This window comes from Apodemus sylvaticus, chromosome 2, assembly GCF_947179515.1.
Source record: "Apodemus sylvaticus chromosome 2, mApoSyl1.1, whole genome shotgun sequence".
Lineage (NCBI taxonomy): Eukaryota > Metazoa > Chordata > Mammalia > Rodentia > Muridae > Apodemus > Apodemus sylvaticus.
In genome coordinates, this window is record NC_067473.1 from 4,358,097 (window position 1) to 4,373,880 (window position 15,784).

General features: G+C 36.9%; 1 protein-coding gene across 11 annotated transcripts in view; it reads left to right on the plus strand.

Moving 5' to 3' along the window:
- Nucleotides 1-15,784, plus strand: part of Kmt2c (lysine methyltransferase 2C) — a 227,668-nt gene that overhangs the window by 165,036 nt on the left and 46,848 nt on the right. For 9 of the 11 annotated variants that reach the window (XM_052172978.1, XM_052172983.1, XM_052172986.1 and 6 more), the window contains exons 28-35: nt 3,051-3,155; nt 4,383-4,511; nt 4,681-4,713; nt 4,811-4,930; nt 10,189-10,321; nt 10,535-10,749; nt 11,978-12,051; nt 13,007-13,189. In XM_052172978.1, coding sequence (XP_052028938.1) covers nt 3,051-3,155; nt 4,383-4,511; nt 4,681-4,713; nt 4,811-4,930; nt 10,189-10,321; nt 10,535-10,749; nt 11,978-12,051; nt 13,007-13,189 — 992 coding nt within the window. The remainder of the gene's footprint in view (nt 1-3,050; nt 3,156-4,382; nt 4,512-4,680; nt 4,714-4,810; nt 4,931-10,188; nt 10,322-10,534; nt 10,750-11,977; nt 12,052-13,006; nt 13,190-15,784) is intronic. The other 2 variants (XM_052172987.1, XM_052172985.1) reach the window with 2 other exon arrangements.

Below are 15,784 nucleotides of genomic sequence, written 5' to 3' on the forward strand. Positions count from 1 at the left end.
TTCAACATCTCTTTACAATTCCTTAACCATGAATATACTAAGCATGGAACACACCTCAATATTACAAGATTTTAATAGGAAAACTCCAGTAAACATACTAGATGTTGTAGATTGAAAGCATTCCCTTTGAAGTCAGAAGCAGGTAAGAGTAAGTGCTGTCTCCACTGTTTATTCAATATAATGCTTGAAATGTTAAGTAGAGAAAGATGAACAAAAACAATTAGAAATATGAACAAATGTTATTCGTGGTTAATGTAATCCTTTACTAAAAACCTTTACCAGAAAACACTTAGATTTGAAACTTTAAGCAAAGTTTCAGAAAACAAAATCTACACACAAAAATCAGTAGCTTTTCTATAATAACAAATTTGCTGAGACGTAAGTTAGGAAACTAGTCCTGTTCACAATAAACTAAAACACAAATACACAGGTATCAGCCTAGTAAGGGAGATAGTGGACCTTTACAATGAAGGAAGACACTGGAGAAGACACCAGTAAAAGGAAAAATATCTCATGTTCATAGATGAACAGAATTAATATTGTGAGAATGCCCTTAACTCCCAAAGTCTGTAGACCTTTACATTGTTTAGAGTCCCAGGGCAGTTCTTCCAAGAATAGGAAAGAAATCAGCTGAAAGCACAAAGCCTCCGAATCAGCAGCACAGTCAACCCAGCTGGCATAACAATGCTATGTGGAGCTACCTACATACCACAGTACCAGATCCAGGTCTGTGGGGCCAGAGCACAAAATTCAGTCACATACAACAGCGGGATGGAATACAGCCCACATATCAGCCCATTCAGTTACAGTTACCAGAGTTTTGACAATTGTCCAAAAACAAATGTGGAAGAAAATATCTTCAACATATAGTGCTGGGAAATCTGCATATTTGTGTATAGAAAATGAAACTCATTTTCCAACTTCTACTATAGAAAAACCAATTAAAAGTGGATCAAACAATTTTCTGTATGACTTGAAATGGTGTGCTATTGAGAAGATACTTTATAGAGGTATAAGTAAAGTTTTTGAAAAACAACACAGAAAATCCATACATGAAAAATAATGCTTCATGAAATAAAAATGAATCTTCACAGAATAGGAGATGCCCAATGATGAGGAAATAGTCCATAGAGTTAGAGAAAATCTTTTTCAGCTGTGTATCTGATGGAATTAGCATACAGCCTCCATAAAGAACTAAATGCTAAATAATAACTCCAACCCCAAAAAATTAGTTTAGTCAATCAATAGGGAAATGACTTAGACCGTTTCTAAACTAAGAAATATCAGTGATCAGTAAATACATGAAAAATGTTCAACATCCTTATCTATCTATAAAATGCAAACTAGTTGAATATGTTGGTACAGCTATTTAACCCAGCACTAGGGAAGGTAGAGGCAAGCAGATCGCTGTGAGTTCAAGGGCAGACTGGTTTATATAGGAGTTCCAGGACAGCAAAAGCTACCTAGTCGCTTAAGACAAGAGATAGAGCCAGAAATGCAGATTGCTGTGGGCTGAGGTTCCACCTGTTTCTAGTCAGAATAACTGTGCTTGAGAAAACAGCAGCGCTCTCTGACAAGGATACAGTAGAAGTGGAACTAGAGACTGCTGACAGGAATTGAAACTAGTCCAACTACTATGGAAATCATCATGGAGGCAGTGCAGAAACTCAAAACTAGTATAGGATCCAACTATGCCACTACTCAGTGTATACTGGAAAGAACTAAAGTCAACTTAACCACAGAAAGACTTGCACATTCGTGTTAATGTGACCTTATAATACCAGAGATGCAGAAGTAGGCTGGTGTCTATCAGTAGATGTTGACTATATAAAGAAAACATAAAAGATGCAGCATGCATTCACATACATATAATGGAGAACAAATGAAAGTGGAAATCATATTTAACAAAATAACTCTGAAAAACAAATGCCATTTCTTTTTCTCAATTCAGAATTTATATTTAGACAATGAATACATGTATATGACAGAAAAGTAAGTGGGGTTTATGTAGGGCAAGAAAGGAGTCTGAAACTAGGGGGAGATGGGTACAAGGTTAGATAATAAGTACATTGTGTTTTCTCTTGTGGACCCAAATTGAATATTACTCTTACAATCGTGTCTGTATGAGGCATGTTCATAGAGAGCATAAGGGAGAGGATGGGGACAAAGTACCAGCTGGTAGGGCAGTGACATGAGCACGTCATACATTTGTAATGTGTGCAAAGCATAATATATACATACATACATACATATATATATATATATACATATATATATATATGTATATATATATATATATGTATATATATATATGTATATATATATATGTTACAGTGAAAATCATAACTTTGCATGTTAACAATAATTAAGTAAAGACTGATAACACAGAATGTAACAAAATCTATTTGCAGCCAGTCACTTTTGGAAATTTTTTTTTCTGCCTGTTTTTCAAGTAGGTCCCTCAGGGCCTCTTTTATTCCTTACTTCATTGTTATTTGTGAGAAAGTGAGCCCTGAGAGTACAGGTCATCTGCTAACAGTCCCATCTGTTCCAGTGGCATGGACATTGTCAGTAGACACAGTTCTTTGGTATTAAAACAGGCTTTTAGTGAACAAGAAATAAATATTCAAACAGGAAAAGAATTAGTATTAGTGAAGAACCTGGCTGTGCTTTACTAGAAATTTCAAAATACTCTTTGTTTTTCATGTCTTTAAATTGTTCTATCTTTTTCTAGATAACATTTTTAGTTGTGCCACTTAAGTAATGAGTTGCTTTTTATTTTTATTTTATAAGATTTTTATTACTTAAAGTCTTCTTTTTATTTTTATTTTGTCAAAATACATCAGTCTTGAAAACAAAATCTGAATTTTTAATGTTTTGTTAATCAAAATATAGGTACCTTTGCTTTTAATTCTTTCAAGTCATTGATTAAGATCTCAGTTTTTATCACTGCCACTTGCCTCAGCTGCTGCCGTACTCTAGATACTTAGGACATTTTAGAATTCTGTGACTAGGAAAATACTTAATTTTTATATACTTACTATATTTAGGTACTGCTGATGACCCATTAGCTGATATTTCTGAAGTCTTAAACACAGATGATGACATTCTTGGAATAATCTCAGATGATCTTGCAAAATCAGTTGATCATTCAGGTATACATGAATATTGTTTGCCTGATTTCTGTTCTGTGATTTGAGAGGTGTATGGATGTGGAACACGTTTATTTTTTTCTAGTAATAGAAGTGGGTTTGGTGTTTGGCTTTATTTTTTTTTTTTTTTTTTTTTTTTGACTGTGTCAAAGAAGCCAATATTGACCTTCCTTGAGTTTCCGGCTTGAGAAGGGGACATAGCAAGTTGGCTCATTTCTGTCACCTTTCTAATTGCATCTGATTTAAGGCATGTTGCCTTAAAGGTCTTGTTGCACTTTCTCTTTTTGTGTGTTTTCCATTCCTTCCCACTTCTGTGGTAATCATCCATTTTATTTGGTTTGGGTCTTGTAGGTCTTGATTTATGCACTTTCCAGGTTGGGAGCTCATCCTTCCCTTTGGGTAAGAACTGAGCGGTGGATGGCTCTGACTAGAAGTAGTAATCTTTCTTAGTAGTGGTCTCAGCTGGAGCAGCTTGAGGTGCATGCGTGGTTATTAGTAGTGCTAATGTATCACTAACCCAAACTTTACCTTCCCTTTCTTGCGTACAGCTAAAGCATAGTGCTCTCAGAGACTTCCTTAATGATTTTAATGAATGGTTTTGTTCTTACATATTGTACTTTATAGTAGTTTACAATATTACCTGAATAATAGTTTCTAATACAAGATTAAATAAAAACAGACTAAAATTTAAAACTAATGTTATTAAGAAAATATGAAGAAATAGATAATAGGCTACTATTATTAGATGTTATAAGGTCATGAATGTAATTTATATTTTTAGAGCTTAGCTATAAAATATTTAAAAATAATTTATGCTTGAAATTATTTTTAAAAGAAGACTATAAGCTTTACTATTATTTGTACATCTTTGAATTTTTTATTGAAACTTTCATTCCTGTTTCACATGTTGCACAATAATACTGCTGTTTTCCATGTTAGAGAAGTTATTCATGAAATGGCCTCTTACATGAATTTAAATTAGATTTGTTCTTTTGTTCGTAAGGAAATGAAATTTATTTACTTTGATGAAAAGATAATTTTGGGTATCATATAAACATATAGGTACATTGTAGCTAAATTTAGTAATGGCCTGTTGAAAGTCCTACCAGAGTCTTAGAAGTATAGGCTTCATTTATATCACAGCGTTGTGTGCTAATACATATGGGCACTATTGTCCATTTTGTGCATATTCTGGACTCACCTTTTCATTTATTTTACTTGTTCTTTTAGATATTGGCACCGTTGCTGATGATGCTTCCTCTTTGCCTCAGCCAAGTGTCAGTCAGAGCTCACGGCCATTAAGTGAAGAGCCGCTAGATGGGATCCTCAGTCCTGAGCTAGACAAAATGGTCACAGATGGTAAAATATTTACCCTACATCTAGGCTTTCTGAAAGGCTTGAGTAAATATGACTTCCAACGCTTTTTGCATGCAATTCTGTCTTTGGACTTGCTTTAATAATTTTTCTATTAATTAAATATTTTATAAGTCATATATTGAATAGGTAATTAATATTCCTTTTCTTTTAGGAGCAATTCTTGGAAAGTTATATAAAATTCCAGGTATGTTTTTATTCTGTTTTTTTACTTTGTAAAAAATGGCATTCCCCTTAGAATGACCCTAATAATTTTCATGTTATCTCTGTGATTATTTACCCAGAGCTTGGAGGAAAGGATGTTGAAGACTTGTTTACTGCTGTGCTTAGCCCTGCTTCCACTCAGCCAGCTCCATTGCCACAGCCTCCCCCTCCACCACAGCTGTTGCCAGTGCACAGTCAGGGTATTCTACTACTTTCTAAGCATGATTTGTTTGTATGTGTATTTGCAGGTGTGTGTGACAATGTACACACAAGGTCAGCCTCATGTGCAGGGTTCCTCAAGAGTTATCTACTTTCTGGAGGGTGCCACAGTGCCCAACTTTATTTACTTACTAGTGAGTGTGCAGGATATATGTGTTCAAGGTTGTATGTGTACACAAGCAAAAATGCTTTTGCATTTACACCCTGGCATGCATGTGGAAGGCAGAGGGATGTCCAGGATTCAAGGCTCTTCTTCCACCATGTGATTCTTAGAGAAGGGTTTCCACTCCCTGAGCCATCTTACTGTGGCCCATTTTCAGGGTCCCATTAACTTTTTAAAATGTATTGTTTATGTGTTTATAGCTGTCTGGACACATATATTCTGGTGCACATGTGGAAAACAGGACAGCGTGCAGGAGTAGGCTTGTTCATTTCATCATTCGGTCTTGGGGATCTAACTCAGGCGCTGAGGCCTGGCAACAGGCAGTGCCTTTATTCCCTCAGCCTTCTCACCCCCCTCACCCTGCAGTCCCAGGTTTCTGTGTTCTTCAAGCTCTTTACTATTTGATATATCTCCCAGCTTCAGCATCGTTCCCTCCCTCCGTCCCTCTCTCTCTCTCTCTCTCTCTCTCTCTCTCTCTCTCTCTCTCTCACACACACACACACACACACACACAACCATATAGAAAAAAATCACTTTTTTTATTGTTGCTTTTCTTTTCTTTTTTTAATTTTTTTTATTCGATATAATTTATTTACATTTCAAATGATTTCCCCTTTTCTAGCCCCCCCACTCCCCGAAAGTCCCGTAAGCCCCCTTCTCTTCCCCTGTCCTCCCTCCCACCCCTTCCCACTTCCCCGTTCTGGTTTTGCCGAATACTGTTTCACTGAGTCTTTCCAGAACCAGGGGCCACTCCTCCTAAAAAATCACTTTTTTAATGATTGAGAAAAACTACTCTGGTCACACTCCTTGAAATTCTCTAACTCACATGATGCATCTTGAGAGCAGAACGTACTTAAGAGATTGTAAGGATGCCTGGCCTCTCTTCTTACCCCAGGCCACCAGAACTCGCTTTCATTCTGCTCCTCTGCATGGTGACCACACCCTCCATCCAACAACTGCACTCAATGCATCTGGTCTCAAGTTTACTGTCACCTCCTCAGAGGTGAAGCATGTCTATCTTTACCTCATGTGCTTGCATTTGTGCTGTGTGGCACAGGTATAAATGCTTTCGAGGTGATTAGGATCTCCTCAGAGACTGAATCACCACAGGACCTGTTTTCAGAGTCAAGTGAAAGTGTTTTCAAGTCAAGTGATTTTCTTTTTTTTTTTTTTAAATTTGTCCCTTTCGTTTGGCCAAATTTCTTTTACCTTACTAGTAACGATTTGCAGTAAAACATAGCTTCAAGACTTCAGTGTTTTTTCCTTTCTCAAAAGCTAAAATAAAATAATCAAGAATAAGATTTATAGCAGTATATTGGAGGAGAGGTTTAACACTCACGATATCAACTCCCCAGCAAAGGAGTTTAGAATTCTACAGACGGGGTATGTGTTAATAATGGAAAAAGATAACATCTGTGTGTCCTTTGTTAGTGATTTAGTATACTGAATTGTGTAATGCAATGTTATCTTTATAAACTTTTACATATTTTCATATGAAATTAAATTTATAAATAAATTCTTTTTATTATCCTTTTTTTGTACAGAAAAAATTGCACAGCATATAAATACTGGAAATGCTTGAATTTTGACCAGGTTAGCTATTAAACCTAAATCTACTTTGAGGTTTGCCATATTAAACATTTAATTTACATTTGGGTAAAACACTTGCAATAACTGTTTCTTGCTTTAATTTACCATTTCTCAACCTGTGGGTCACGCCCCCTTTGGCAAACCTCTATCTCTAAAAGTATTTACATTATGTAGTAAAGCATACTACAATAGCAAAATTACAGTTATGAAGTAGCAGTGAAAATAATTTTTTGTTTGGGAGTCACCACAGCATGAGGAATGTATTAGAAGGCCGCAGTATTAGGAAGGTTGAGAACCACTATACAATTGCTTTTTCATGTTTTTAAATTCTTTAAGTTAAATTTTTAAATTCATGATTAAGAATTCAGTATTTATCTGATCAACATATAAAACTAAATTTTCTTCATGTATTTTATAGTTGAAAGTATATATTTTAGAAATAAGATCAGTTACAAGTATACTCATTCATGAAGACCTTGCCTATTAGGCCTTGTACAACTTCATGTGCAATCTTATTTTTAGAAAAAGTTTTGAGATTATTTAAAGGATAACTCAGCACTATTAGGTAATTTAAGACAAAATAGAACACCCTCCTAAGCCTATAGCATGTACTGTTAAGAGTGTAGATTTTAAGAATATAATTGACTTATAGAGAATAATTAAAGCAGAGTTGCATAAAGCAGCTAGATTTCAGTGTTCATATTTGAAGTCATAGTAGTTCTAATTTAAGGTTGAAGTGTGATCATGTGACAGGTATTCAAGAATCATTTTTTTCTAACAATGAAGAGGTGAGGTTGGTAGATAGTGCCTATGAAAATCAAAGTAGAAGTGGATATTAGTACTAGGTTGTTGACATGTAAATACTGGCCCGAGGCAGTTAAGTTAGCTTTTCTTATCCATGCTTCTCCAGGCCAAGAAAGCTACTTAATGATAAAATGTTTTAGTAGGATTTTGGTATCAATAATGGAGATCAGTTTGAAAATAAGAGTTGTAATAATGGGGCTAGAGGGATGGCCCAGTGGATGAAGCAGTTGCCATACAGTCTAAGGACAAGAATTCAGACAGACAGCCCCCACAAAATAGATAGGATGTTATGGTGGGCCATCAGGCGCACCTTTAATCTCCGCCCTTGGAAAGCAAAACTAGATGGAGCCAGGGTTCTTTGAAGTATCACTAGAGGAAGCCTGTTGTCTAACTCTTAGGCAGAATTTGTGAACTCTGGGTTCAGGGAGAAACCCTTATTCTGTAAATAAATAGAGAGCAATTCAGGTAGGTATTGGACAACTTTGAATTCCATACCCTGTATGAATGCATGTATGCACATGCATATGCACACGTGCATCCACACAGAGGAATATTCACATATATACACATGGAAAAATTCTAGTAATCTATTGAATAGATGGAAGAGAAAGAGTAAAATGAAATTAATTAACAAACATATTAATCAAGATTTCTCAGAGGGTGTATTAAACCATATGCAGTGGGATACTTTCCTCCTTCCACCATTCTCTATGTATTCAGACGGTGACATACATGGCTTTTATTTTGGTAGAAATGGGATATACACACCTCATTCTGATTTATAGGCAGTTACAGTTAGTCAACTCCATAGGTAAAAGGAGTACATGCTATTTTTCTAGTGTTACAAACTATAGTTTCTAGTGTACAATCTATTATTATGAGATTTTTTTCCTTAAAGAATTATATTAGCAGAAGGCATGCAATTACATGTTCCTTGCTATCTTTTCCCCATTTTTGTTTTTATTGTTGTTTGCTTGTTTTGTTTGTTTGATGTTTTTTGAGTCAGGGTTTCCTCTGTGTAGCCTGGCTGTTCTAGAACTTGCTCTGTAGATCAGGCTGGCCTCGAATTCAGAGATCCAACTGGTTTTGCTTCCCAAGTGCTGGGAATATCAAAGGTGTGCACCACCACCACCACCACCACCACCAGATGTATATTTTCCCTTTTTAAGTCAGATAAAAGTGACCAAGGATCTCATGTGGCCTTGTCATTAGAGACAGAATGTAGAATTAATTAGATGGATGGCCGCAGTACCTAAAAGAAGTTATCTCTGTGGACTACAGAAGTAACCCCACTTAAAGTGAAAAGAAAGTAAGACAGTGTAGTGTTGGTAACAGTAATACAGACAACTAAAAACATTTCAAAAAGACTTAGATACAGTAAGTGGATGTTTCTTTAGGTAAGAGTTAGGTAAGTGTTCAGCTCTTGCTGTGGAGTCATCCACAAAAGTTTCTTTTAGACCCAAGACTGCTGCCCAGGCTACTCTGGGCTATCTAGCAGGTATAAAATTCTCTAAAAAATATTCCTTCTCTAAAGTTAATTAAGTAGCAAAGGAGAGATGCTTTCCTGTTTACTCGTGTAAGCTTGAAAGTCTTTTCTACATTTTTGTCTTTAAATGAAGGGACACATAATAAGTGCTTTGAGGTTTTGTGAAGCTACAGAGTTAATACATGCAAGACTTCACAAAGCAGTACTTAGCACAAAGGAAAGTACCAGGCATGGTGGACTTATATGTAGCATTGCTGGTAAATAGCCACAATGGTAAGCATATTTTTACCATCAACCTTTTATTAATCCTAATTATCTGAAAGGCATTTAAGCCTGCCTGCCTGTCTGTCTGTCTAGATATCTTTGTGTGTAGGTGTTTCGCTGCATATATGTTAGTGTGAGAATATCAGATCCTCTTGAACTGGAGTTGATTACAGTTGTGAGCTGGCACATGGGTGATGGGCATTAAGCCTAGGTCCTCTGCAAGAACAGCCAGTACTCTTAACTACTGAGCCAGCCCTCCAGCCCTCATTTAAGCCCTCTTTAAAGGTGTATAAGACAGTTAGGTGGGTAAAACTCTGTCTGAATTCTTCTGCATACCTCTTTCCATTGGGAAAAGACAGCTTATTTTAAATAGTTTAGACATGTGGATGATCATATTAGTGATACACTTGATGGGGGTTGGGGGACACAAGCATATCTTTTATTTTCCTAATGTTATAAAACAGAAGATGATCAAGTATTTGGATGATTAGTATTCAACTAATGAGAGGACAAAACTGTAATTCATTATTTTTGTAACAAATGTCAACTGTCTACTGTCCACCATGAAGTTTATGTCCTAAAAATTAAATATACATTACTCTAATCACTGTACATAAGAATACCTCCATTTTACAAATTGAATTAGGAACCAGTTCTGCTTCTAACAAGTTCCAGACTTGGAATTAAAACTTAGAGCTTTGGACTATAAAAATGTTTACATAACATACTATATTTAGGGAAGTATGATTGTTAGAGACCACATTTCAAAAGTTTGTAACTAACCACATCATCCTTTAATCTGTATTTTATAGTATATCACTGAAAAAAGAACTACTTTAAAATACTATTAAAAGGTTTTATTTAGACATATTTGAGCTATGTGTTATTTATGAATATTTTGAAAAATAAATTATTGTTTTTCTTCTCTTAAGATGTTTTTTCCCGGATGCCACTCATGAATGGCCTTATTGGACCCGGTCCTCATCTTCCACATAATTCTTTGCCTCCTGGAAGTGGATTGGGGACTTTCCCTGCTATAGCACAATCCCCTTATACTGATGTCAGGTATTTAAACTTTCTGTGGAAACGAATTATACTACCCTTCTTCTGTCTTAGTCATTTAAGTTATTGTGCATGGTATTAGTATTTGTTTAAATAATTTTACTTAGAACATCAAGCATATTTAACGCTATTTTGAAAGAAGTCCTATTTTGAGTAGTCCTTGAGCATAGAAAGTCACCTTGTTTATAAAGTGAAAGTGCTTTGTTGTTTTTCCAGGGATAAAAGTCCAGCATTTAATGCAATTGCAAGTGATCCTAACAGCTCCTGGGTACCAACAGCTCCAAGTATGGAAGGAGAAAATGACACTCTGTCAAATGCACAGAGGAGCACACTGAAGTGGGAGAAAGAGGAGGCTCTTGGTGAGATGGCAACAGTAGCACCAGTTCTCTACACAAATATCAATTTCCCGAATTTAAAGGAAGAATTCCCAGGTAAGTAATGGATGTGTTTTAATACCTGTCAATTTTACTCAATTTCTCCTCAATGCTATGACTTTGTTTTGAATGAAATGTACACTAGAAAGTCTTGTTGTTTGTTTGTTTGTTTGTTTGTTTGTTTGTTTTTTGATACACGGTTTATTGGTGTAGCTTTGGCTTTCCTGGAACTCACTTTTATAGACCAGGCTGGCCTCAAACTCTCAGAGATCTGCCTGCCCTGTGATTAAAGGAGTGCGCCACCATGTCTGACCTGATAGCCCACGATGCAAAGATTCCTGTACTACTTAGTAACTCCAGACCTTGTGCTTATTTAAATATTTTGCCAAACTTTCTTTAATTAATAATATTGTCAGTTCTCCAGATCCTAGCAGTACTCAATATGAGGTAGTTATTGCTATGTAATTCTTTTTTTTAATGAGGGGAAAATTTTATTAATTCTTTGAGGTTTTCTCATGTATACAATGTATTTTGACCATCATATTTATCTAGTCTTCCACTTCATAATCTCTCCCAGATTTACCCCCATTTCCTTCCATTTTTTTCTCCTTCTCTAAGAAACAAAACAATCCATGGAGTCCAGTTTGTGCTGCCTATATGCTTCTGGGTGTGGGACCCATCCACTAGAACATGGTGTACCACCTGGGGGTCATAACCCTAAGGAAAACTGACTCTCCTTTCTCTAGAAGCCATCAGCTAGACATGGGAGCTCAAGAACTCTTACCCTCTAAGCCAGCCTGGATCCCACAGAAGCTGCAAGAGGCCACTGGATTCTCTTGAAATATAGTTTCACATGGTTATGACCACATGGTTCATGTGGCTACTAGGGTTCACACCTAGGTGCTCTGGAAGAGCAGCCACTGATGTTAACGATCGAGCCACCTCTTTCCCCATTCCCCATGATGGAACTGTCTTCGACATGGACAAACAAGATCTTCATTTGTTTCATCTATATCTTATACATAAAATCTGAAAGATACGTTATTGTAGTGTTTTGATCATGCCTTGTTTAGACTAAGACTGAATCACCAGTTGTGATTTCATGTTGGAATTCAAAACATTTTGAATTTTAGGTCATTTCAGATATCTGTTTTTCATAATATTGATACTCAACCTGTTTGTGTTAAAATATGATCTGAATAAGATGATAAGCAGTTCATAAGTAGCTTTTATTACAACTCTGCATAACCATCTTTCTGAAAGTGTGTATTCTGTGCTTTTGCAGATTGGACTACTCGAGTGAAACAAATTGCCAAGTTGTGGAGAAAAGCCAGCTCTCAGGAAAGAGCACCATATGTGGTATTTAAATATTTCCTATGTGTTAGATCTTTAAGCACAATATTGATACTTATTTTTATTAGGCAATGAAAAGAAAATACTTGTTAATACTTAAAAAAACTAGCAGTTAGCTTTATTTTAAGTTATATAAATAACTCATCTTATTTCACTAAAGAACATAATATTTTTAAAGCTATGTAACAGGTGAGAGTATTTAAGATTTCAATTAATTCATCTCACCTTGAAATTGTATTATCTTTTAACAGATAGTACTGCTATTGAAGATGAGATTAGTTTTCATTTTATCTATGTGAGATTTTCAAAAGAATATTTATACACCTTGAAATTAAGACTTCCTTTAAGCAGTTCTGAAATACCACCATAGTTTGAAATTATTACAGAATTCACAATTCAGAGAATGATTAATTTTCTTCTAAGGAGCTGGACTGAGCACTTTTGCCTTTTATCTGTGCTCACATTAAAGCCTTGTTGTTGTGGAAAAATGCTTGTGGTGTTTACCTGACCTTCCGTGCATCACTTTGCAGTGAGCTGGTGGGGGTGGGGCTAAAGGATAGTTTTATGGTTCATTTAACCTTAAATTTTCTAAATATAGAATATTTTTTCTAATTTGCCTTGGTGATAAGCTTCAGATTTCCAGCTGTTTTAGTTTGAGTGTCAGTTTGCTATTTTCTTATTTAAATTGAGGGACATGCTAATTCTTCCATGTTCTAATATTATATTTGAATTAATAGTTATGTAATTCAATAAATATTATGTTACAATAATACAAATATATTCTATTATACTGGGATTTCTTGCAGTAATTCAAGTACATATATAGAAATGTCTTTACCTGTTAGTAGCATGCACTATGTAGAAGGTTGGTTACTGTCCAGGTCCCTTTTTAGCAGAGACTGTAAGTGATGCTTCAAATATTTAACATAAGTTTTATAGCTTATTTTTCTCTTTGTCAAAGCAAAAAGCCAGAGATAACAGAGCTGCTTTACGCATTAATAAAGTTCAGATGTCAAATGATTCTCTGAAGAGGCAACAACAGCAAGACAGCATTGATCCCAACTCACGCATCGATTCGGATCTTTTTAAAGATCCTTTAAAGCAGAGAGAATCAGAGCATGAACAAGAATGGAAGTTTAGACAGGTATTGGAATTTTGGATAATTTTTTTAAATTTTTTTATTTTCTTGCATTCCAGCCATTGCCTGACCCCCAGTCCCATCTTCCACACTTCCTCATTCTATTCCTCCTAACCTCCAAGAGGGTACTCTCCTGCCAACCCTCGCCAGACCTTCCACTTCCCTGGTGCCTCAAGTCTCTCCAGGATTAGGGACATCTTCTCCTACTGAGGCCAGACCAGGCAGTTCTCTGCTATATATGTACCTGGGGCCTTGGCCCAGCCCATGCTTCCTGGTTGGTGCCTTAGTCTCTGGGAGCTCCCTGGGGTCCTGGGGTCTGGGTTATTTGAGACTGCAGGTCTTCCTGTGGGGTCACCCTTTCCTTCAGCTTCTTCAATCCTTCCCCTAATTTATAGGGGCCACCAACTTCAGTCTAATGGTTGGTTGTAATATCTGCATCTGTCTCAATCAGCTGCTTATTGATCCTCTCAGAGGACAGCCATGCCAGGCTCCTGTCTATAAGCACATCATAGCATCAGTGTCAGGCCTTAGAGCTCCTCCCAACCCCCATGAAATAAATCCAAGTTTGGCCAGTCATTGAGCCATCTTTCCTTCAGTCTCTTCTCCATTTTTGTCCCATTTAGACAATTCTGGGTCAGAAATTTTGACTGTAGGTTGGTAATCCAGACCCTCCACTTGAGGCCCTGTCTATCTCCTGGAGGTGGGCTCTTTGAGTTCCCTCTCCCCATTGTTGGGCATTTTGGCTAATGTTGCCCCCATTGAATCCTGAGAGTATCTTACCTCTCAAGTCCGGTACTTACTCTAGGGTCTGCCCACCTTCAACCCCCTGAGGGGTTCCATTTATTCTCCTTGCCCTCTGGGCTTCTCTTCCCCCACCCCCACTTTCCCAGCCCATCATACCTGCTCCTGTTCCCCTTTCCCACTTCTCCCCTTCTATCAAAGTCCCCCCTCCCTCCCTCTGCCTCTGTGATTATTTTCTTCCCCCTTCTAAATGGGATTAAAGCATCCTCACTTGTACCTTTCTGCTTCTTATGATCTTTAGATTGTATCCTAGATATTCTGTACTTTTTCCGCTAATATCCCGTTATCAGTGAGTACATACCATTCATGTCCTTTTGGGTCTGGGTTACCTCACTCAGGGTGATATCTTCTAGTTCCATTCATTTGCCTGCAAAATTCATGTTGTACTTGGTTTTTTTTTTGTTTGTTTGTTTGTTTTTGGGGGTTTTGTTTGTTTGTTTGTTTGTTTGTTTGTTTTTTCGAGACAGGGTTTCTCTGTATAGCCCTGGCTGGCTGTCCTGGAACTCACTCTGTAGACCAGGCTGGCCTCAAACTCAGAAATCTACCTGCCTCTGCCTCCCAGAGTACTAGGATTACAGGCATGCGCCACCACTGCCCGCTGTACTTGTTTTTAATAGCTGAATAGTATTCCATTGTGTAAATGAACCACATTTTCTGTGTCCATTCTTTGATGGAAATCTGGGTTGTTTCCAGTTTCTGGCTATTACAAATAAGGCTATCATAAACATAGTGGAGCATGTGTCCCTGTGGTATGGTAGGGCATCTTTTGGATATATTTCCAAGATTAATATGGCTGGATTTTCAGGTAAAACTATTTCCAATTTTCTGAAGAAGTGCCAGATTGATTTCCAGAGTGGTTGCACCAGCTTGCAATCCCACCAGCAATGGTAGACTGGGAGGATTTCTCCACATCCTTGCCAGCATGTACTGTCACCTGATCTTTCGATCTTAGCCATTCTGATTGTTTGAGGTGGAATCTCAGGGTAGTTTTGATTTGCATTTCCCAGGCTGGCCTCGAACTTGTGATCCTCCTCTCCACCCACTGCCTCCTTCAGCAAATCCTAGCAGGGTGCACCACCATAACTGGCTTGATTTGCATTTCTCTGATGATTAAGGACTTTGAACATTTCTTTAAGTGCTTCTTGGCCCTTTGAGATTTCTTTTTTCTGCTGTGAATTCTCTGTTGAGTTCCCATTTTTAAATTGGGTTATTTGGTTTTTTGGTGGTTAACTTCTTGAGTTCTTCATATATTTTGGATATTAAATTCTATAGGATGTAGGGTTAGTGAAGTTTTTTCCCCCAATCTGTAGTTTACTGATTTGTTCTATTGACAGTGTCCTTTGTCTTACAGAAGCTTTTTAGTTTCATGAGATCCTACTTATCAATTGTTGATCTTGGAGCCTGAACCTTTGGAGTTCTGTTTAGGAAACTTCCTTGTGCCAATGAGTTTGAGGCTCTTTTCCACTTTCTGTCCTATTTGATTCAGTGTTTCTGACTTTTGTTGAGGTCCTTGATCCACTTGGATTTGAGCTTTGTGCAGGGTAATAAATATGGCTCTATTTTCATTCTTCTGCATACAGACATTCAGCTAGACCAGCACCATTTATTGAAGATATTTTCTTTTTTCCAATGTTTGTTTTCCACTTCTTTGTCAAAGATCAAAATGTCCATAGGTGTGTGGGTTTATTTCTGGGTTTTCCATTTGATTCCATTGATTCTATTCCATTGATGGGCCTGTCTGTCGTTATCACTGTTGCTTTGTAGTTTAGTTGGAGGTCAGATGAGATCAAGGATGGTGAT